Source organism: Channa argus, chromosome 15 (genome assembly GCF_033026475.1).
Source record: "Channa argus isolate prfri chromosome 15, Channa argus male v1.0, whole genome shotgun sequence".
Classification (NCBI taxonomy): Eukaryota; Metazoa; Chordata; class Actinopteri; order Anabantiformes; family Channidae; genus Channa; species Channa argus.
In genome coordinates, this window is record NC_090211.1 from 18,610,330 (window position 1) to 18,627,945 (window position 17,616).

Sequence of the window (17,616 nt, forward strand, 5' to 3'; positions counted from 1 at the left end):
AGACCTTCTGTTTCCTGCTGATAGAGGCAAAATAAAGTACCAGTTATGGCACTGGTACATGATAAGAGGATCCTTGGAGAAGGAAAGAAACATCACAAATCACACAGGTTAGGTGGAGATTAAATGTAAGTAAAACAGCTTTATTTTTCATGGTCTTGACTAACTCGCATGCTACATACATGTGTATTTGCTTCCTGTGGCAGTAAAAATCACCCAAAAAACCCTGTAAATATGTGTTAGGAGAAAGGAGACATTTTAGGAAGTGGGATTATTAGCTTTTTTTCTTTGATGACAGATGAGCAACCACTTAGATTTGCATAAATAAAAGTCAGAAAACCGCCTGACTCTGTCCAAAGGCAAAGAAATTCTTCTAAGCAGCTGCCAGCAGCTCTGGAGAGCACAAATTAACACCCCGATCACCCCCGATAGTTTCTTTAATTAGCACACAAAAAGAAATCTCCCAGGAACAGCAGTGGGCTGTCAATCATTTTTTTGGTTTGGTGGCAAAATATTACTCAACTTTACAACATAGTATTATCGCAGTGTGGTTTTATGCCTTTGCCAACAAGTCCAGTTGTTGTTTACGAACGTGCCTGTTCATACTCATATTCTAATCAGTTCATCTGTTTGTCTAAGTGGACGTTTGTTCCAGATGTAATCAAACTCCCTCCAGAGTTTCCCGAGATGTTTAATTTACAAGAATAGGACACGCATGAGGTGAGAGTGATCCCCAAAATCGAATGTGTTTATTGCCAATTGTTCAATAACGACGTTCCTGCGATGTTGCGTTCACTAGTTTGGGACGGACAGTGAAGGTACAAAAGCATTTGCTCCATAGACACTTTTCGTTAAAGGATCAGCCAAAAAGTGGTGAAAGAATTCACCTTTTATTATCAGAATTTCATTCGGGGGATTAGTCCGATTTCTTTTCTTGTCGTCTCCCCGTTTACATCTACAGGAGCCGTGATGCTCATCCCATCCATGGATTATGAGTCAGAGTACTTTTGGTGTGAATTAAACAAGCAAAAAAAGTAATTTGTGTGATATTAAGATGCTGGCCAGCCAGAGCCAGGTGTGTCATGCTGCTTCTCCAATTCAATCAGATCAAGTTAGACTTACGAGCTGCTGGTTGTGGCTTTGTACCTGCGTCGTATTGGTATTTTTCCATAACTCTTAGTAAGAAATCAAATAACCTGCTCAGTATTTGGATGATTATAGTTCATCATGCGATGTTTACGTTTAAATCCCATCATAAAATCATTTACTGTACACGTGTAAGCTGCAGCCGTAAACCACAACTGTGGGTGAGGTTTGTTTGTAGTGCTGCTGTGTGAGCTACTCTGTCAGTGAGCTTAAGTGATGGTGATGCATTGATACCACTTTGCCTCTCTGAACAATTCTAATGGCACCATGGCAACTGTGCATGTTGGAAATGGAGAAACAAGCAGCTGATAAAGAAGCGCTAAGCACTGTCTGTGGCACCTGCTTGATTTCACTCTAGAGCTGGGCCAGTGCGCCTCGCCTTGGCCATTCGACATGAATGTTGCTCATATGTCTTTTGTGGCCCGGCAATGCAGTCAGTCTACAGTATGCATGCAAATTACAAAGTCATTTAAAAAAAAAAAAAAATCTGCTGCTGAATTCAAATGACCCTCCATGAGGATTTTTTCTCTCTCTCTTGCTCAGATTCTATTATATAAAGATACCCAAAAGCCAATTGCATTGTGCAATAGCTGATGAAGTGCCAGATACATTTCATTAAACTCAGATGAAATAAAGTAATAAGCGAGTGCTAAAAGGAACACAACACTAAAAGGAACCATTTATCAATTTAAAAGCCTGAGTGCTTCAGTGGCCTGATGGTAAACAATGGGATCCCTTCAGCAGCACTGGGAGACGTTCAGGGGAGATGGAATGCGTCGTATCCCAATACAGGGCCTTGAAACAGCCTTCAAACCCCTTGAAATTTTGTCACATTACAAACACACACGTACATGTAGTTTATTGGGGTTTTATGTGACAGACCAACACAAAGTGGCAGAAAATTGGGAAGTGAAAGGAAAACGATAAATGTTTTTTACGTAATTATTGATGTCAAAGCATCGTGGTTTTTTTTTTGTTTTTTTTAAATGCAGCAATTAATACAAGCAACACCTTCAAAAAAAATCAACCTGCGCTGGTTTTTCTGCAGCGTCTATTCCTGTCACTGCTGTGTTCTCACACGTGTCACAAAGCTGTTGTGAAGCCCACAACATTAGAAAGAAAGGAGCAAAAGTGTTCTGTCAGTGAATTTAAATCCGCCGTCTGCCATCAACCAATCAAGGCAATGAGTGACAGGCCTCAGAAGCAACAACAACAACAAAAAAACCATGTGCCACTCAGTGCTGCATGACCTGCGGCTCAGTTTAATCTATTGTTTGACATATTGATATAGTTATCACTATACATAATGAATTTTCAAAGCTGTCACCTGTGATGTATTAGGTCATTGATTTTAATGTGAGACGTGTGGTGTGATATAGGCCTCTCACAATTACGCTAATGAATATGTCAGGTTTGATTAACTATCAGATGCTCAGTTCCTGTAATTACAGTGGCTGAGTTCTGCAAACACTCTGACTGCGACACCTCCGCCCTCGCTGTTCATTCATCTGTGTGTGCATCTGTGTTTTGCAGGTGGAGCCCTTCCTACCCTATGAATACACCTGTGAGGGGATGCTTGAAAGAGTTCATGCCTACGTTCAGAATCAGGTGGGTCTCGAAGAAAATTTACTGAATTTTAGCATTTATTTGAGCTGGATACATAAAACATAGAGCACTGGACTTTTACTATCAAATGAGTAAAAGTATTGTTTCTTGTTACCGATTAATTTTCACACACTAAATGGTTTTAAGTGACTAATCTTAGTTTTAACCTTGGGTTTTACCTGTGAAGACTGTATTTGTTGTTAAAAAGGGACGGATCAACGTGAAGACCAGCGAAAAGCGAGTTATTTTAAATCTAAGAAAAGAAGGGAAATCAATCACACAGGCATTTTCAGTAGCATCAGGCAAAGCCAATACAATGATGTGGTGAAAAAGAAAGAAACCACTGGTGTGCTGAGCAACATACCAGGACAAACAGCAACAGCTGATGGCAGAAACTTTGTGTTGTGCAGAGTTGTGCAGAAAAAGCCCAGAAAGATCGGAGTAAAGGTTTCACAATCCACAACTCCAAGAAGACTTAGCTCACTGAAAAAAAAGGGCATTTAAAACAAAAGTTGCTATGTTCTGTGTCGGTTAACCTATAAAGTCCATCATAGGAAATTCTGAACTTTAATCACGTATTCATCTTTTGATCAAGTCTCCTTGTGCCTGGCTGAACTGGATTCTGACGGTTTAAGAATTACACTTAGTATTCCTAATAGGATGTTTCTATTTTATTGGAGTATATATTTACTACTTTCATTTACTTTTTCTTTTGTCTTATACTAAAGCTGCAATATGACACTGCCCCTCCACTTTCTGCTCCTGCCCTCTGCCGGGCTCTGTCCACCCGAATTACAATAAATACGAATGCCCAAAAAATTAATAATAATTAATCTAAAAATTAATATATGTAGTTACAAGAAAAAAGATACTAATAAATACTATACCTTTAACTACAGTTACTGGTTTAGATTTGTCTTTATTTTGTGAAGCACTAAACAAAATGTATCATTAACATGATCATCAACATTGATGGTAATCAAATATCTGTATAGGCTCAATCTGAAGCTACATCTAACACTTAAAGTTGGCTAATAAATGTGTTATTTCTCATTGTGCACGAAAACAACAGATCTGCTAATATATTTAGTGTATAGTATAGTATAGTATATGTATTCTATCTGATAGAATTATTGTATTTTCATAAATCATCTTTTTTACTATACATTTAATTTGTAGTAAACAATTTGTAGTGTAAGTATAATAAGCTATGGAGTCTGGGAAGAGATGTGGGAGATGGTTGAAAAAATTAAATAAAAACCAGATTAACTTTTGAGAAAGAACTCACAAAATTAATGTTTTATTTTTTTCCACCATATATTTGCTCCTCACATGGCCTGATCAACTTATTTTGTTTTTTTCCAACCATCGTTTTTGTTTTTCTCACATGTTCCATCCTGGGCTCTGCAATAAGCAAATGTAGTGGAGTGCAACAAATAAAAACACCAGCAGGACTAGCTGCAGATGGGAGCTGTGTTACTGACTGTTACATCAGGAGTTGTTTGGCACTAAAATCTAAAACAAAGCAAAATATATTTAAAGCTAACTTTAAAGTTCTTGTCCATTTGGGGCAAATTTACGTCCACTGTCCTCTCAGTGTCCTAACACTCGATTGGAGACAATTGAGTTGTTGCATTAGAACAGTTTGACTGTGCATGTACTGTGAAGGTAAAAGCTGTGTAACAGATTGAAATGAACAATAAATGTCCCTTGAAAGGCGGCTACAGAATTATCGATCGCTCAGGTGAAAACGCAGGTGGAACACAAGTGGAAATAGCCTTCAAAAAACACAAGGTTCACGGAAGTCTGCCACACGTTCAATGCCAAGCACCTTTTTGAAGTGCTGCTTTGTCAGAAAAAGTGCAGCTGGTGGTTTGAGAATCCCTGCATTATGACAACAGCAGTTTTAAACATGTTCAGTCTGAAAAATCTGAAAACTCTCCATCGCTTAGGTTTCACCGGGCGTGTCCTTGAGCGAGACACTCGGCGCTAAGTTCCTCACTGCTCCTCCTACGGGGGAGGGGGTTAAATGCAAGGACAAATTTAATTGTAACATATATATGAGAAATGTATATGTACATAATTACGACCAATAAAACGTCTTCTTCTAATCTGATAAAATAGCAAAACAGCTCCTCTGTTAAAGATCAGGGGAATTCTGCAAAAGTCTTGTTTGTAGTTCTTGAAGACACTTATCGTCTCATCTGAAAGGCTTCTTCACCTCCTACCAACTGGCTCAGGGAGGCAGGCCCATGTACTCTGGGGAGTCGTTAAGTCATAGTCACTTTAATGATCCCCTGGGGGTGGTTGTCGCGCCTCACTTTCATGTGTGTTGTTGGATTCACATCTCACATTAAGAGTGTGAACGACTGTGGAAGCGCCTCAGGAGTCTCTCTGTATCTACCAACCTCTCTCAGACCAGTCTGACTATGTCCCTTCATTCATCCATGAATCCCTATCCCCGTCTCCCCACAAGGGGCTCGAGGTTTTCTGATGAGCTTATGCTGCCGAGCCTCTGACCATCAGAACTCTGACTCTCTGCATTTATCTCCATCCACATTAAACGAGTGATTCTCTTCCTGCGGAGTATTTGTGAAGGAATGACAACCAAGACTGGAGGTATTCTAAAGGTTGTAGAAGGCTTAGAAGCAGTGTGGCTTAAGTCTTTCAAGGGCACCTGGAAGTCCATGATCAGTCTTGGTCACTGCTGCTAGCGGTGTTAAAAATTGCCCCCCCCTCCTTCCCTGTTACAAACCAAACATTAAACACTAGATAAGTCCAACTTAAAAACACTGTGACCCTCGTAAAAGTTAAAAAACAGAAGTCACGAGCGCTTCGGAGTACTTGGCCGCAAGAGTGAACATCATGCAGGGCCAGAGAGGCACGTCCACAAAGAAGAACAGAAGTGGAACAGGAAGTGCAGATGATGGGGTGGAGTGGTGCCCACCAAGAGGTCGATGGTGACACTTGTACAACTGGATGAATAATGAATGGATTGTGACAACCTTGTTTAAAGCCCTCACATGTCTATTGCCTTCATCTGTATTAAACTAATATACTGGGTTCTATTTCGAGAGTTCCCTTTCTGGGCTTTCATCGGCTAGTATTTATGCCTGGGTCAGCTATTAAAACCCTTCCAGGCGCCAGCTGCAAGCATAATGGACTAACACAGTTTCTAATTTTTCTCAATGGTGCTTCCGGAGAAAAGTGATGAAAGAGGAAAATAATGCTCATACATAAAAACGTTCTTGTTATCCACATCCAAAAAGGATTTCAGATTTAAGATTGACTGCTAAAAGTGTGTTCTCCTGTGTAGTGCTAGTGCCAAGAATAACAAATACTAGATCCCCTCAAATTCTCTGTATTTACCACATCTGGCATGTTCTATTGTGATGGTTTGTGTAGTAGCTGACGGTGTCAAGTTAAAGAAATGTGTCGGCCTCTTCTACCCTCTGACACAGTTCCACCACGAGCTGTCAGAAACGCACACTCAAACACACACAAACACACAGTCAACGTACCGTGACTGACTGAGACTGTGACTGGCCGCCTGTCTACAAGGTCAGACTCCCAATCAGGCTCTCTTCCTTTTTATTTTCTTCAACTTTTCAGACTTTTCCTATTTCGTTTCGAACTTTGCACGTTGCTCACATCTCTCGGCCTCGTTTTTTCCTTTCTGACTGAATCTCCCATCCTTGTTATCTCCCACTAAGACGTCCTCACACCTCCTTCCCCCTGCCAGAGCTCTAGTCCCCTCTGTGATCCTCATATAATGTTCTTTTATGGCAGCTCTGTGCTCCCTCCACCCCTCCCGCCCCCTCCATAGAAAGCTTTGTAGGATTGTAAAATGGCATTTCACGCTGTTAAATGTCCTGTTTTAACCGTCCTATCACTGTTTGTTTTATATTTTCCCAGTAGCTGTGATGAAAGCAGTCAAGTGAAAAATAGATTAGCTGACATTTCTCATTTATTTTAGTAGCGAGGCAGGTGGAGTTGGACTCTTCTTTTCCAGCCGCTCACAGTCTGTTACAAACACAGCAAACAGAGAAAAAGGATTGTTTGCTTTTGTGAGCATCTGGGTCATCTACTGGTATATGGAAGTGACATTAGGAATGGATAAATAGTCCTTGTATAGAGACTTCTTGAAGGGTAGAAACCTGTATCTAATTTACATAGATTTGGCCACCAGACCTCTGCATTGTGCAACAAATCGTTCAACCTTACAGACTGTAGGGTTGTTTATCCCTGCACTCATACAGTACAGCTCATAAGATCATTTGTCAAAACCGCATCATCGACAAGCAGGCATTGGTGGAAATTGGGCTCCTTTTGGTGCCATGCACAGAACTTGCGGATGGCTTCGCTTATGATGCCTCCAAAATGGCCTCCAGTTTCACACGATTGTTTTGCTCAAACTGTCAAAAATGTTAGATCATAACTAAGTTTAGGTTTGGTTGGGGTTAAATAATCATTATTAGGTCAGATGTTGTGCTTTTCCCTCATTTAACTGGTTTGTCGCATGACTTATGTCATATGACAACAAAGCAACAAATTGCCTCCTTTGTTGACCTAATCCATCCCACCTTACCGCCTTCATTCATTTGTGGTGTGTTTCAGGTTAGGTTAGGTTACTGTATTTATACCCGTGGGTACATTTGTTCTGCAGTAGGAGAAGACAACCATAGTACATACGGCCATTTCAGGCACCAGACAAATACAAAGCTTACTGATTGTTTTTTTTTGTTTTTTTAGTGTAATGATCCTGCGATGGTGGAACGAGCTACTGAACTCTGCACGCTCAGCAGATTCAGTATTCAAAAAAACGCAGACTCAATATTCAAAAAAGCTTCTGCTAAATGACTAAATGTAAATGTTGTATTTACAAAGGTAGAAGTAAAACAGGTGTAAATACAAAAACAGATAAAAATAAAAGCTCAAAACCCACTGAAATGGCAATAAAAACTCATAAAAAACCTGAACTTCTTAAAAGTTTCACGTAAATAAATAGAATAAGGATCTATACTCAATACAAAAAGTGCAAATCTTCAGCTCAGACTTATTAGGAGGAACAAAAATGTTCCTGTGCCGCTCAGTCTTAGAACTCTGGGCTTGAAATCTGAGACCGGATGGAAGATGCTGAAATTCACTGGCTAAAGGATGGGAGTCATCATTGCAGATGGAGCTGGCCAACCGCTGCACCTGTCTGTTGTACAGAGATTCTGGGCTCAGCTGCGACTGCCCGATTGGCCGACTCGACCACTGAATGATCTGATTCAGTGAGGTTTTTTTCTGCTAGACGCAGGCTTCCAAACCATGACACAAGGGAGAAAGGTAAAAGAGAATTAATAAAAGCACCATAAAAAAGTGTCGCCGTGGTCCTGTGCATTTGGAAAAAGGGGACAACTTCCGCAGACAGAACAAGCGCTCGTGTCCATTCTTGTGTACTGCTTCACAATGTTCTTTAAATTTCAATGTAGTCAATAATCGTCCCGAGATATTGATGAGATTTCACATATTCAATGTTTTTTCCCTTAATGACAGTGGACTCAGTTGATGTCCATGTCTTTGGCTTGTGCTAAATTTAGCTGCAGGTGTGAGCGCCGTCTCTCAGCCCAGAGAAAGTGGTCGTGAGCTGACGCGGCAGTTGGTTTTCAACACCTATATTTCTTTGACGTCACCTTGGTGCACCACAGTCCTAAATACTAGATGACCGTGTTTTGTTTTCCGAAGTTGCTGAGATTATGTTGTTCATTTTCTGCTGCTTGTGCAAACACTCTACCTAAGTCACATTTCACAGGACAGTCTTGCATTTTGACATCACTTGACTCGCCAGCCTCAATAGTGAGATCTGGGGACGCAGCAACATCGCTTGAACGGAGTCCAGTCGGGCAGCAATAAGAGCATTAATTTGCATTCGAATGAGCTCAAAAGTCAACACAAATTCATTGAAAGTGTCAATTATACTTCGTTATATGTCCATTATACTAAAAACCCACTGCACTGAAAAATGTACGCAGCTACGGCGATTAGTCAAGTAACAAGATCTCATGTGCAGTGTGATTGAAACAGACAGTTGGGCTAATGACTTTCACCTGCACCTTCTTTCTATAATTAAGCACATACTGTATATTTACTGAACATGTTCAAGCAATGTTTTTCCATCCTTTGAGGTCAACTAAGTGGACTTGTTGACCTTAGCAGCTGAAGTGTACCTAAAATCTCTCTTTAAATCTAAGAATAAACCGAGGTTGGTCTCAGTGGTTCCTTGATATTCCTGAGGTTTTTCTGTAGCCATGTAACAATGATTAGCATAGTAGAACACAACCTAAGAATTTAAGGAATTGTTAATGTCTATGTGCACATGAACTGTTTGATCCAATTAAAATGTATATAATTTACCCCTGTTCAGTGTTTTACATACACACACTGTGTGTGTGTGTGTGTGTGTATCACAGATGTTGTCTGTTTTTAGAAGTGGAAGTGCAGTAGAGATGGAGAGATTGGAAACCTGGTTATTGCCTGTGGGCACTAGGAGCCTGTTTTAATAAAGGGGTCTCGAGGCCAGAGGGACATGTCAGAGAAATGTTATTACCTTGGTCTTATGAATAGCCCCAGCTGGAGGGCGAATCTAATCAGGGTCCTCACCAGAGCCTAATTCGGCCTCCAAATCTCATTCGTTATTGGATGGCATAACTGTATTCATATCATTTCCTGGAAGATTGATGAGGACTTGTCAGCTCTGATAAGCACCTCCGTTTTGTAATGCTTATTTTATTACTGGCTGTATGAACCGTCCAGAAGTTGTACAGTATCTGTTGCTAAGTTGAATGTTGAACTTGTCACCGATCTGTATTGGAGCCTAGTGTTTAGTTTAGCTGACAGGTCAAAGTGTTTGCACTATAACACTGAAAATACTGCTGATCTGGCTGGTTTTATCTTTGCACCGGCAGGACTTTTGTTCCCCTGACGATCCATTTCCTCCAGTAAACACGTCTCGGAGTTGGCTGGGCAGCTCTCCCAGTCCGTTCACCCTCCTGCCCAACTCCAGCGTCCTGATGTGGGCCTCCAACACCAGCTCCTACACATCCTGGCCTCCTCTCAGTGCACTGCGGCTGTTAGCTTCCCTGGAGGACCAGTCGTGTGTGAGTGCATGCCAGAGTGCGGGACTAATCTGCGAACCCGCCTTCTATCGTTTCATCAACATTAAGGAGGCCTTCAGCGCGTAAGCTGCTTCAAATCATTTGTTAAGTTCATCGATCTAATTAATTTAGCCCTGCATTCTTTCTTATACTTTCTTGCTCAAATTAACACATGGGTGTAAGAAAAGAACGTATCATCATAAAGAAACTGACACGTGTGGTTTGTATTTCTCAGTGTAATGGGATTTTAAGGAATTTGTGTAAAATTAACAGATGTTGGAAAATTTATAACAAAATAGCTGATATTCCTGCTGATATTGTTTATAGTTACCAGAATCCATCCTTCATGTTTTATGCCACTGATTGTGATACACACTGTTCCCACGTGATGCAGTGGGCTATTGATTATCGTGTGAAATCTAATGTCTTGTCAGGACCCTCTTACAAATGAGGCAGCAAACAATAAATTTAAATAACCAACTTTCCCTTTGCACCGTGTCACACCTCATTTGCACTTCACTCTGTTCTTCTTCTCTTCTTGAAGTCGTAAAGGCTTCACTGTAACATTAATATTAAAAGCATTAGTGGAATAATCATTGATACCCTCTGGCATTTGTGCTATTAATATTAACTATATTAGTGTGTTGTACTGGTTGAAGAACCGTTCATGCAATTTCCACATTGGAAAGAAATAAGTAAATGAGCAGCATCTTTATGAGTTTCACTAAGCTGTGTCCTTCTTTGTCCTTGCTTGCAGGCTGGACTTCCAGTGTGAGGGGCTGGAGTCAGAGATGAACCACCTCTACCCTGCCTTCTCTGCAGAGCATGCTGAGTGTGGCCTGCAGCAGGATGCGCTGCTGTTCAGCTGCGCCGGCTCCAGTGCCAAGCACCAACGCCTCTGCCCCTGCAGGGACTATCGTATCGGCCAGGTGGCACTATGCAGGGACTGCCTATGACCAGCCGACGACACGGTGGACGGAGACTCTTTCATAGTACTTGGTGAGAGACCCAGGCTGTCTCAGAGACTCTCTTACACCAGGCGAGTCTTCGGTGAAATGCTGTAGTGCATAAACACTGGCTCTACTCTCTTACCTCTAGATCTAGAACCGGCTGCCAAAGTAGGCAAGGTATTTATAACCTCTCAGGGAACTTGCATGATGCTTTGAATGTGGTGGGTTTGAAACCTCACTTTTAAAGGTTTACATGGCCGAAGTAGGTCCACGGGCTCTACAGAGGTCAAGTTCAGTTAGATTAGGGAAAAAAATCATGAGCAATCAAAAGGAAAGATGTGATTTTAAAACAATGCAAATGCTTGAATTTCACAAGTGTGTTTGCTCAGTGTTGTGTGAATACCTACAGTGTCATAGTGGAGTTTGGATATTTGTACTAGATGCACCCAAAGCCATTTACTGTGTGTTGAGATGTACTATTTTACATGTCCTGTAATGAATATATTTGTACATAAGTGTTGCTTAATAAAATACATTTAAAAAAAAACAAAACAATGTTGCCACTATTTGTACAGGATGGTTGAAATTATAAGTAATAGATTCCTAAAAAGAGGGATTAAATTTAAATATAAGATATCATCAAGTCTTTTATGGTCAATTTCACAAAGCCAAGTGTGTGGAAATATCCTAATTACTCCTTTCACTCTGATTTATGAGCAAACACTGCAGGCTCAGACTCATTAGTTTATAGAGCAGTCTCTGGATACAAGATGACAATGGAGTTTAGGTTGATTCGTGCCTTTTTTCTGCCACTCAGCTCAAAGGAGGGTCTGCATTCGTTGTAAATAGCACAACTTGCCTCAGCACTAGCCCTTACAGTGTGTCGTGTAGAGAGATTTTCTTTAACAGCTGAACCATTTGTGGAAATTACAGAGGCAGACATCCACCTTCTATACAGTGATGGCAGCAGATAAAATCACAGCTTTCTCAGCTCGTCAGAACACTGTTGTGCTCACACATTGCTCATAAATGAAGTGCCGTGTTCTTGTTGGTAGGCAAACAGGGGCAGTGGGAATGAGTGGTATTGTCATACATTCGTGAGCCACCTCTTCTGGAACTGGGATTTCTATTGTCGTATTTAAACAATGCACACGTGTGCTGTATTTTAATCCACCGTCCAAAATCCCCAGTCATCATCCTGTGCAAAGATTACTTCTAAACTTGAGCTTAGTCTGTACAAAGACCCTCTGTGGTGTGATGAATCTGTCAGGAGACAGATTCATCACAACATAATTACATTTAAGATTCAATGTATCCCAAACACATTTAGTACAAACCGTATACAGCATGCACTGTGGCACTTTCAATGGGCAATACAGGATAATCTCTGACTTTTTAGGACTGTTCACCTCACCAAATTGTACATTGCATTAGTATTATTTTATTTAGTATTTAACTTTATTGATATCACTTTGTGTTGTTATGTGTAACAGCTACTGCAACACAAAAAATTCCCTTTGGGGATCAATAAAGTATCTGTCCATCCATCTAAATACCAAATTGAGGATTTAGTGATTCAGGTTCGACACACGAGAAGGGCATCTTCTAAACATTGCTTAAAGTTCAACTTTCCATTTTACTTTAAGTGTTTTGCCAGATTGAGTTTTCTTTCTGAAAACACGAACAATAAAATATTACATTTTATTCTGTACAAAACAAAAGACCCAAGTTACTCCAACTGCTGACGTCTTATCTTAGCCTTATTTGACCTTTACAAAAGAATTTTAGCACAGAGACAGATTATGGATATTGTCCTCCAGTCTGTTTGAGGCCAGCAGGGAAAAGATGTTGGTGGGGAGACAATGAAATCGACTGTACGCTGCTACATCATTTTCATCAATTTCATCACAATCCTGTTTTATGCTTAAAGACACAATCAGCACACGCACTTTTCCTGATTAGGTAAGCACTTGTTTTCTGAATTGCAGTGAGACTTATTTTCATTTGGCGCTTTCCCTCAACTTCAGTCTTAGCTTGAAAAAAAAAAAGAAAAAAAAAAAGATGAGTCCTTAACAAAAAGCCTTCAAAAGCAAATATGCAGAGATATTTTCTGACTGAACCTGAAACGTTCCAGGCAAATTCCCACCATAACCAGTTCTCCAACCCCCTCTTTCTTTTGTTTGTGTGGTCTCTATGAAAGAAGCTTTTAAATGAGGTTGAATATTCAGAGCTACTTTGAATCACCTTTACAGATGAACTTTATAATATGCACAGAAATACTGCAATGTCACTAAAGTCATTATCATGGGAGCTGCTGCTCCACTAAAGCCGAAACCCTCCACTAAGATAAAAGGATTTTAATGAGGCATCCTCAAAAGATAGAGTTGAAATTTGCCGGTTTTCATTTAATGACGGTGCTAGTGTCTCTTTGACTGATAGTAAGGACCATTTCACAATGTACCCATTTCTCTTCTGCAATCTATAATCTCTGGACTAATATTGAACTTACTATTCTTGATCATTAAAAACCAAAGGCAAAAGAGTGTGAGTGTGTGGTATCAAAGAGTCAAGCTGACTTTGACTCCTCTGGGGTTTTTAATGGTGGGGAATTCAGTTGTTGAACAAAAACCTTTTGAGACACAAAATAATACCAACACCACTTCAGATTTTTGTAAAGTGGTATGTTTTTTCTGTGCTAAATCGACAGAGCTGCACCTACAATGAAGTACCTACAGTATTTTCTTATTCAGCTATGCAGAGAAAACGAAAGCAGAACCGCTATTTTAGCTTCTTACCACATAAGAAGTTTCATTACATTTTTTGGCAAGAAGCAAAATGCCCCAATAAAAAACAAGTAGGTACTGCAGAAATCTCACAAAAATGCTCCTTTTACTGGTGTTTTGTCCCGACAACCTGTTGATTTCAACCTTCAACCAGAAAGACTTTCTTCGGGCTTTTGACTAGTTCACATTATGGACCCTATAGTGCTCAATTCTTTAAGTACTTTGACATTTATGTTACTGATCCACATTGTTTTTGTATGTTACCTGGCACCAGCTCTGGTGTGAACACTGCTGAGGTCCTAAGCTGCCAAATGCCAAAATGAAATGTGACCATTTGTCAAATCATGCAATTCCCTCCCTTCCTCTCTGTTTGGCTTGAAGAGAAGCTTCCAGACAAGCTTCCATCTACAGTAATCTTTTTATTTACCTATGTTGGCTTTTTTTGTATTCTACCATGTTGAACTCTGGGGGGGGGGGGGGGGGGTCTTAAAATGCCAGCCATATTTTGACGTGTGTCACAGCCCTAAAGCGCACATTGAACTGTAAAGTAAAAGTAAGGGCTGCCAGTAGCTGCCGTGATTTTCTGGCACGATAACACATGAGAATTTCCATTTTCGCAGGATTTTCATAACTTCCAGACGTTACTGAGCAGTGTGTTACCCACAGTTTACTCAGTTGTCAGAAGTGTGCTGTTTCCAGACTGACTGAGAGTAAAAAAGCTGTGGTTCCGAAGTGAGAGGGTGGTTTATTATGGAGGCCTTTTATCTCACTAGCTGTGGAAAATCATTCAATCATACCTGTACATTCATATCAAACACTTGCCTTAAGTGAGGGTCTTAATGGTTTACTGGAATGTGTGCTGCCTAGAGTTAACGAGCTACTGAAAGTATAGTTCAATAATTTTATTTATGTATTTTATTATTTGTGTTTTGACTGCACATGCAAAAACTTTTCCACAGAGAGAGCAATGATAATGATCAGTTACTTTTGATGCCAACAAGCAATTTTGGATGATGTGTGAAATGTAAATAAAAACACAATCCAGTGATTTACAAATCATTTGAAACCTATTTTCGACACAGAACAAAGACAACACGGCAAATAAACACAGCAAATATTGAAACTGAGAGATGTGATTCTTTTAAAAAAATTGTATTGTTCACTTTAATTGACAACAGATCTGTATTATTATGTGGATATGAAGAGCATCCCAATGCCATCCTTACTTTTGAAAGTAAGAAGAGGATGAGGTTCACCAGTCTGTAAGAAAATGCAAATTGGCCTTGAGAATCATCATTTCTGTAAATAATCCAGTGTTAAAAATTCAGTTTACCAATTTGAAAAGCATTTGACCTGTAGCCCATTGAAACATTTGACAGATTGGGAGGTGAAAAAGACGAGACAAAGATAGAAAGGCCCCCTTTATCAAGCAAGAATGGGACAAAGTTTTGCTTTCATAATAAAAGCAACCGGCTTCCTTACTTCCCCTCAGTGTGGTTACAAGAGACGAGTGCAACAAAGTAGTAAATATGTGTTAGCATCAAATTGAAAATGAGCAAATAGTTAAAAAAAAAAAAAAACAATCACAGTTTTCAATTGAAGCATTTGATTTATTGTCTTTGTACTATTTTCAATCAAAATAGGTTTCAAATGATTTGCATATCATTGCATTCTCTGTACTGCTCTACTACTAATCAATTCTGCTCTCTGGTGTCTCTTTAGTACGTGTGACACGGTGGAGACTAGCCGCCTTCTGCTCATGCTGCTTCCACAAAGATAAATGCGTCGCACATAATGACACCGTGCCTCATCGTGTGTGTGCATACTGTACGCCGGATGCCTCCCTCCATAATAATAGGTGTCTGAAAAACTGACACTTTCATAGACTTTGCTAAATGGAGTCAGCCTGTTGTGACTAAAGAACTGCAGCATGGAAGAAATGTTAGTTCACTTGAAAGATGTTTTAATGTGCATTTTATGGTGCACGGGGTTTGTGATGTGTCTGTGGAACAGATTTTTCCTATGTCAGAGATGGGTTCGCTTTAATGGTGGGGTTAAAGCAGTGTATCGGTGAAGCTATGCGGTCATACAGCATCTTTCATCGCGCTGACATTGTGTGGATGTGACTATCTCTCTCTCTGCCTGACAGCTAATTTCTTTATTTTCACTTCAGCTTATTGCTGTTTGCGGCTTCTTAATCGCACGTAAAATGTAAAACCAAAAAAAAAAAAAATGTAAGTTCACCAGGTGTTGAGGATACCTTCAAAGATAGGATTTTTTCCTATGATAAAGCATTTTTGTAATTGCATTCTCTCCATTTAAGCTTAGCTGCCAATCAAATCCCACTTGAGGCAGAAAAAAGCAGAAACCCACTTCATCTCCTACAGTGACTGCTTTTAATATTCCTGTTGCACTCAACAAAGTGAATAGGTGCAGTAGAAACTTGGCCCGAGGTCTGTGTGCCTGCTTTTTTTTTTTTTTTTTTGCAGGTTTAGATGTGTGCTGTACAGTATGTAGCACCTGAGGTGGCAGATTGCTCATCCCTTACTGAGAGCTCTGTTGGTATATGATAAAGCGCTCCTGTCTGCCACAGTGAAGTCAGCTCCATTTCAAGCCAACCAGAGGATTCGCGGGTAGGTGTGAGGTGGCAGTGCAAGCACATACTGAATCACAAAGTTTGTGCTGATTTCAAGGCTTAATACCCTAAAAAAAAGAACACCACACAAACTAATTGTAGACACTTTACACTCATTAATCTCCTACTTGTCAGGTAAAATGTACGGCTATCAAAACAACTTAGCTGAGCATTGACACTGTTAATGGGATGACTGGCTATCCTGGCTCCGTCCAACGCTGTGTAAATCCTTGTTCCAGTGGGTCATTCTCAGTTCTTATCTGCCCATAATTGTGGATCAGCAGGTGATCCAGCTCCCAGTGGGTAGAGGAGGTTGTTAAAGCACATCTGCCATGAATTGTACTTTTACAAGGTTATAGTTTTTCAGTCTATGTGTTCACTACTGAGGTCATAGTGGGCGGGGGAGTTGTACTGGAGTGAATTATGTTGCGAGGCGGGTCTAATGTTTTGGCCGCCCTAAGTAAAATAATGATGCTAATATTTAGAGGTGCTGGTAGATTCGCTTTTGCTTTGTTTCGGTCACTGCGCTGGCTCAAGCTAAACTAAGCTATTGCCAAGAGATATGATAGTATTATGGATACACTAATCAAGGCACTAAGTTAGAAAATGTTCCCAAAATGTTGATTTGTTCATTGAAATTGCACCACTTGGCTTGATTGAATAGTGAGAAAGGTGCCTTTGTGTGAATCTTCTGTAATTGTTTCACTTAGGTGCAAAATATCCGGTCGGTCGCAAACCTGATAAATCGTTTTTGATGTGTGTTCTGCTTCATACTTCGTACATTTCCAACCTCCTGCTGACAGACTTATTGTCCTCCAAGCAGTGTCTCATTGTGCAGGATATTCCACTTCCTCACACTAAATGGACACATTTTAAATGGGACCTATTTGTACATATTTCTTCCGTAATGGATGTTCTGAGAGGCAGCCTAAAGCACAATGAGAAGTCAAGAGGCTACTCCACAGTCATTCTCAGTTACTGAGTCATCCTCAGCAATGCCTGAGCTGTCAACTGCAGCTACAGAAATTCCAGCTGCATCTGTCACAGCTGTCTCACTGTCAGCCTCTGCACAATTGCAAAGGCCTCTCCATTAGTGAATTTAAAGAGCATAATGTGTGAAGCTCGCTGGACGTATAGGAACCAATCCTCCAATCCAGGAGTGAAAGGAGTGGCAGCTTTTTACTGAAGACAGAGCCTGGCTGTCTGTGGCTTGGATTTTTAGCTGGATCTGAAAGCCTCGGTCACAGTGATCCTTCAGTCCAGACAAATAAGATAGGCTTATAGGACAGAGAGTGACAGGAGAAAGAGATCCTCCTCCCTCATAGATAGTCCACCCAGCAAAGTGACCCTGTTGTCTGAGA

General features: G+C 40.4%; 1 protein-coding gene across 8 annotated transcripts in view; it reads left to right on the forward strand.

Annotated features, from left to right (window-relative positions):
* The window catches only part of LOC137099270 (alpha-1,6-mannosylglycoprotein 6-beta-N-acetylglucosaminyltransferase B), a 55,291-nt gene extending 43,920 nt beyond the window's left edge, over positions 1-11,371 (forward strand). For 2 of the 8 annotated variants that reach the window (XM_067475892.1, XM_067475893.1), the window contains 3 exons: positions 2,677-2,751; positions 9,699-9,970; positions 10,645-11,368. In XM_067475892.1, the coding sequence (XP_067331993.1) occupies positions 2,677-2,751; positions 9,699-9,970; positions 10,645-10,843 (546 nt within the window). In that variant the 3' untranslated portion in view covers positions 10,844-11,368. Of the gene's footprint in view, positions 1-2,676; positions 2,752-9,698; positions 9,971-10,644 lie in introns of all 8 variants that reach the window. The other 6 variants (XM_067475898.1, XM_067475899.1, XM_067475894.1 and 3 more) reach the window with 5 other exon arrangements.
* Positions 11,372-17,616: the final 6,245 nt, after the last annotated feature.